At 38.3% G+C, this 6,895-nt stretch overlaps 1 protein-coding gene across 1 annotated transcript in view; it reads left to right on the forward strand.

Moving 5' to 3' along the window:
* TBC1D9B (TBC1 domain family member 9B) overlaps nucleotides 1-4,593 on the forward strand; it is a 44,849-nt gene extending 40,256 nt beyond the window's left edge. The window contains exons 19-21 of the mRNA XM_070739091.1: nucleotides 858-911; nucleotides 1,041-1,144; nucleotides 2,314-4,593. Coding sequence (XP_070595192.1) covers nucleotides 858-911; nucleotides 1,041-1,144; nucleotides 2,314-2,973 — 818 coding nt within the window. The 3' untranslated portion in view covers nucleotides 2,974-4,593. The remainder of the gene's footprint in view (nucleotides 1-857; nucleotides 912-1,040; nucleotides 1,145-2,313) is intronic.
* Nucleotides 4,594-6,895: the final 2,302 nt, after the last annotated feature.

The raw sequence follows: 6,895 nt of genomic DNA on the forward strand, positions 1-6,895 counted from the left end.
TAATTCCTATGTATGAGAATTGTATGGGAATTCATAACCGGGGTGATCATATGAGCCGGGGTGGCGCAGCAGGTAGAGTGCTGTACTGCAGGCCACTGAAGCTGACTGTAGATCTGTAGGTCAGCAGTTCAAATCTCATCACCAGTTCAGGGTTGACTCAGCCTTCCATTCTTCCGAGGTGGGTAAAATGAGGACCTGGATTGTGGGGGCAATATGCTGGCTGTCTTAAAAAGTGCTATTGCTAACATGTTGTATGCTGCCCTGAGTCTAAGGAGAAGGGTGGCATAAAAATTGAATGGATGAATGGATGAATTAATCAATCAATCAATTCAAAGAACTAAAGGTCTCAGGGTGGGGAAAGCTGATATTTGTATAATAAAAGTATCTGCAAGTACCTTGGTTTTTTTCTCCTATGGTTTGATTTCTTTTCATAGTTCATTTGAAAAAATGAAATGATATAAAAAATAACCCTGAACAAAAAAAATTAAATAACCTATTTGACCTATTCTTGTTCAGCAATGTTGCACCCCCCCTTTAAAATTTCTAAGTTGAAAGTGTTTTGTTGACAAATATTCAGTTAAATTAATTTTCCCTTTTTTTTAATTTAAAAAAGCAGAATCAGCTTTTAAAAGGAAAAAAAACATATTCAGGGCAAAGGAAATTGAATTAGAGACCTCACCTATTTTTAGCCTGTTGTACTTTTTTTCTATTGTAACTTTCCTTAACTTTGATCCAGAATCTTCATTACATCTACTTCAGTCTAGATGCAGTATTAGGATAAACATTTATTTGTAGTGTTTGTAATCCCCTGCTTCTAATAAAAATAGATATTATTCTTAATGTTCTTGATTTTATAGAAACAGATATTCAGGAAGACAAATTAAGAAGAGATGGAGAATCCAAAGATCAAGGTAATGAAGTGTTCTTTTTGTTGGTAGTTTCCTTTAAGATGTCCTGCTCTAAAAGAAATCCCTGCGCAATGCTGACATTAGCATTATTCATAATATGCCTTGTTTATATTGATTTCATCTTCCTTGCAGAGAGGGGTACAAGTCCTCATGATTACAGATACCACTTGCGAATGTGGGCCAAGGAGAAAGATGTCAGAAAAGAAACAATCAAAGATCTCCCTAAGATGAGTCAGGTAGAAAGTTGCTGGAGAATCTATGAATTTAAAATGATGTATTCAAAGGAGATTTTTAGAATGTTAGACTAAGTTAGAAAGTTTGAGAACTGTAGTGCTGTAACTTAGTTATTGATTTGGGTGTGTTGGGGGTGGTGGATGTGTGTGTGTGTGTGTAAGATATCTAGGTATATATAGGTAAGTATTTGAGGTGTTATTCCCTTTAAGGAAAACTGTCATGTTGTTAGGACTAAAAAATGGAAGTGATTTGTCCTGTGTCATATTTGAATAATATTACTTTTGAAGAATAATTTGTTATAGGATTATTTATTACAGTATAGGTGGGAGTTTGAAGCTTGAATCTCTTCCTTTTCTTTTTGTTCACTCGCGCTCCCTCCCTCCCTATAAAATGGACTGACAGAGCATACACTTATAAGGATTTTCACTCAACATTTGCATTTTGTAAAATTATAGAACAACCAAAACAATCAAAAAGTAGCTTCTTTATTTAGAGATTATTTTAACTTTTACATCAGTATCACCTAAACAAGAATAGAAGAGAGGTATTGAAAGAATGCCAGATATTAGGACTGTGATAATAGAAAAAAATGAAATAATATCTTATTTAGTTTTTTTAGTATTACAAAGAAAAGATTCAAAACAAATTCTATATACAATTATATAAGATAAATAGGTACATAACTTGTTATTATAGAAAATAGCTTTAAACTCACCCACCCCATTTTGGGAAGTACTGTACACCCAAAATGTACTTCCATTTTTAAAATTAAAAATCACTAATAACTCTGAGGTACATCCATATTTCCCCCCATTCTAATTATCTAAACCAGATGCCTTTTTTACAAACTGAAAATATTGTATATTTTATTGTTGGTTAATGAATTTGACCAATGAATTTTAGAGTTAAAGACCCAGTCATATGGTATCAATGCCTATAAATACATTGCAGCTATTAGGTGTTTCTGGTCTGGATCATTACTATGTAACACTTAATTGTCTACATTTTTACAACGTGAATATCTCAAATGGGAAATTACAATGCTGTTGCTGGGCGGTTAACTTGGGAGGATTAAGAGAGCATCTATTAGAAGTGGACATTAACTTTGCATTATCCATTTGAAGATTTTTCACCTTATTAATTACTATCATATGTCTTTCTTTCTTTCAAGGAACAGTTTATAGAATTGTGCAAGACCCTATATAACATGTTCAGTGAAGATTCTTTGGAGCAAGAACTATACCATGCCATTGCTACTGTTGCTAGCCTTCTCCTACAAATTGGAGAGGTTGGAAAAAAGTTCTCTAATCAGCCTGTTAAAAATGACCCTGTAAGTAAAGAGTCTCCAGCTTCTGATCAAAGCCAGAGTTCAATCCTAGAGCAATATTCTCAGGCTACTCCAGAAGGCAAAGCTTCTGGGGACATTCAAATTGAGAAAAACCGACAGGAAAATCAGATTTTTGTAGATGGAGGAGGTGAAGGTCCAGGATCACCCGTACAGTTGTTTTCAGATGATGAAACTAAAGATGATATGTCCATGTCTTCATATTCTATGGTTAGCACAGGATCCTTACAGTGTGAAGATATTGCGGATGATACAGTTCTAGTTGGTGGTGAGGCAGGCAGCTCAGGTGCACGAAGTGGCAGTACCATTGATGCAGACTGGTCCATTTCCTTTGAACAGATCTTAGCCTCTATCCTTACAGAATCAGTCTTAGTAAACTACTTTGAGAAGAAAACTGATGTTACACAGAAAATCAAGGAGCAAAGGAAAATTGAAAGACAATTCAGTTCATCCAGTGATTATGAACTCTCCTCAGTATCAGGCTGAACTTGGGGAATAAGGTGAAGGTTGGGCAAGAGGTCTAAGAACCTAATGGATGGACAGGTTCAGGTTTTTTTTAACCAACATCAGTAATTATGCATTAATTAAAGAAACCAAATAATGGGGTTTATCATAGTGTTTCTTTGATATATGAACTTCCCTAGACTAGAGGATAACTTGCTTGCCGAAATAACATTAAATTCTTAAAAGCATGAAAGGGTAAACTGAATAGCTTCTCGGCATAAAATTACTACAGTAAATTATGCATGTGTGCCTCTGCTTGTCTTTCTTTAATGCAGCTTAATTTCAGGCACACCTCTGCTATATCTCCCTTTGCTTTGGGTTTTTTGATAATTATTTAAAAGTGCAGCCCTGATTTCTATCTTTTCCCTGCTTCCCTTTATCTGAACACAGACATTCAAAATGCTGTACATATTTCCGCCCTGCCTAAGCAAACCTTGCTAGGAATTGATGAATGCAGTGGAATAACCTGTTAAATGTAAATATGTTTTATTCTCTTACTCTTGGCATCTTGCAATTCAAAATGCCCCAGTGTCTTGGGACAGCTGGTTTCTATCCCAAGTGATTCATTAATATTAAACAGTAAAGTATATAACTTTCAAAATTCCAAAGACAGATATTTATTAATATCTTTTAATCTTTTTTAAACTCTTCAGCACCATGTTGTTTTTTAATTTCCCTGAAAGAAAAGAGTGTAATAGCTATTGAGAATGGAGCAGAGTCTTGAGGATGACAAGATGCAAAAGACTTACAGTAACTGTCTGACTTTAGACCATTTTATTGTTTCTTTATAATTTGAAATAGTACATAGCCTGAGCTCATAACTGAGTTCATAAGTCTGTTATCTTTTATTGCTGGCATAATTAGAAAGCCTGTGTAAGTCATGATTTTCTCTGTGATCAAAAGTAGGTCTAAATAATGTTTTATACATCCATAGGAAATGCAAATGTAAATGCATAACTTATGATACGTGGTGGCTCAAATATTGTACATCATTTGAATTGCAGTACAATGGAAAGATTGCAATTGTATATGTAATGTATATTAATAGGTGAAGTTTAGATCACCTTGTGTTTTGATGGTGTAGTATAAATATTCAGATACAGGACCCATCCTCTACAAAATCATTTGTGGAATGGAAGAAAATTTGAGTTCCATTTGGATTGATAGCTTCCCTATGGGAAAGCATTCACTCTCAAGAAGCATTGTTTGTTTATATTTGTATACATGCTTTGTACACTAATTGCATGAATTAAACTTAAATTGTATAAAGGCCATATATGGTAATTGCTGAGTCAGCAGTTGATGTTGTCACATTGGCTGTTCAGAAGGAAAAAAGTCTAAAGATCTTGAACATATGTATCCATGGAATAAACCAGTAGGTGCAATATCCAGTGTTATTCTGATTGTCGCATATTCTGTATATTTAAGTCTGAAATTTCATATTTGTGTATCTGAAAGCAGATAATAATGGCATTACCTTTTACTAATTCTTCATAAGTTATTACTTTTTAATTATATAGATTTACACACACAAAACATACATGTAATTTTACATTGTCTGATCAATCATGTATATATTCAATAAATGAATCGAATAAGTCATAGATTTGCTTTCATTTTAGTTTATCATATTATTTGTTTAAGATAACTGCTATTCTGCTCCACATTTCATTTTTCAAATACATTGCAAAAGCTCTGTTAAATACTTACAATAAGACTTAAAGAATGACTTACCGTAAGTATAAGACATAGCTTTTTATCTCCCAAAAGGATGAAAACCTGGGTGTATCATATACAGTGATCCCCCGCTCGTTGCGAGGGTTCCGTTCCAGGACCCCCCGCAACGAGCGGGTCTTCGCGAAGTAGCGCTGCAGAAGTAAAAACACCATCTGCGCATGTGCAGATGGTGTTTTTACTTCCGCAGCGCTAGCGAGGAGCCAAAGATTGGGGGCGGCGCGGCTGTTTTAAAACGTCGCCGACGACATGGGGGGCTCGCTAGCACCCCCCCTAACCCGGGTTGGGGGTTTGGGGGGGTGCTAGCGAGCCCCCCATGTCGGCGGCGACGTTTTAAAACATCCGCGCGCCTTCCCAACTGAGCCCTCAAGCCAAGCGCCAAAGGCGAACTTCTGCGCTTGGCTTGAGGGCTCAGTTGGGAAGGCGCGCGGGTGTTTTAAAACGTCGCCGCCGACATGGGGGGCTCGCTAGCACCCCCCCGAACCCCCAACCCGGGTTTGGGGGGGTGCTAGCGAGCCCCCCATGTCGGCGGCGACGTTTTAAAACATCCGCGCGCCTTCCCAACTGAGCCCTCAAGCCAAACGAACCCGGGTGGTCGGGCGAGCAGCGAGCGAAGGGCGGGTGGCCGGGCGAAGGGCGGGCGAGCGGCGAACGGCGGGCGAGCGGGTGCTGGGGAGGGCTTCTCGCTCTCCCGCCAGCAAGAGGGGGAGCGAACGGCGTGGGCAGGCTGCGGACAAGCCGTTCGCTCGGGCCGCTTCCCAGCTGAGTACTCAGCTGGGAAGCGGCCCGAGCGAACGGCGTGGGCGGGAGAAGGGCGCGCGAGCAGCGGGCAGGTAGGCTGCGGACAAGCCGTTCGCTCGGGCCGCTTCCCAGCTGAGTACTCAGCTGGGAAGTGGCCCGAGCGAAGCGGCAGCAGCGAGGAGTTTGCGTGGGCGTTGGGGAAACTCCTCGCTGATGCCCACCAAGAGGGGGAAGACCTAGGGAAGCCGCCCAGCAGCTGATCTGCCCGGCGCCATCTACGCATGCGTGCCCATAGAAAAAAAAGGGCACGCATGCGCAGATGGTGTTCTGACTTCCGGGTTCAAAAATCGCAAATTAGCCTGTTCGCAATGGTCGGGGACGCAATAACCGGGGGATCACTGTACACTGAATGTAGCCCAACCCACCCAGCCACCCCCACTCTTTGGCCTCTGTGTCTCAGCAGTTTATCTCCTTGCAGCAAACAGAACTAAGTCTGTTAAGCCAAGCAACTCATTATCAGCTTCTCCACTCTCAGCTGAATGAGGCTGCAAGACAAACCAGTGCTAAAATGGAAGTGAAACTAAAGTGCAGCTTTAGCTGCAAGGGGGCAAGAGGCAGAGCTTTATTTTCTTGTGCTAATCAATTGCTGAAGCTGGATGCAAGGAGGTAAGTAATAACTATAAATAAAATGGAAAGATTTTTATAACTGGGTTGAAAATCGAAAAAAGAATAGCTGTACATAATGTCAAAATAAAAAGCAAAAGAAAACATAAATAAAATCCAAATATAGGTTAACAATACTTTATTTATTTGTTGATAGATTCTTTTTACTTTTATTATTATTATTATCAATACTATGTGTATAATTACACTGATACTAATGACCGTGATCTTACAAAATATAAACTGTAGAAGATACAGTTGGGGAGGGGGTAGGGAAGGGGATATTTGTTGTACTGTCACATAACAGACATCTTACAGGTGTACTCACAAACAGAAAATACAATGTTCTGTTTTTTGTTTTTAATATGTATATAATTAATAAAATTTATTTAAATTTATTTAAAAAATAAAAAAAGTGAAAGTGTCTAACTGAAAACAAGAGAATAAAAGGCAAGATACCTTTAAAAAAACTTATTGGACTTATTTTTAAAGACTGCTTTATTATTGTTCTAGACAACGTAACAAAATGAAGCTTTTTAAAATTAAACATCGGATGTTACTAGTTTATAATGTCTATAATAGTAATTTATAATAACAATAGAGTTGATTTTACCTAGTTTGAATAATGAAACATCTGAAAGAAAAGTTCAGGGGACCAAGGACCCCCTCAAATGTGTGACTGTTAATGTCAAGATGCTTAACAACTATTTGGGAAACATTTTTTATTTTTTTTCTCCACCTTAAAAGCATACATACATAACAACAC

This window comes from Erythrolamprus reginae, chromosome 2 (genome assembly GCF_031021105.1).
Source record: "Erythrolamprus reginae isolate rEryReg1 chromosome 2, rEryReg1.hap1, whole genome shotgun sequence".
Lineage (NCBI taxonomy): Eukaryota > Metazoa > Chordata > Lepidosauria > Squamata > Dipsadidae > Erythrolamprus > Erythrolamprus reginae.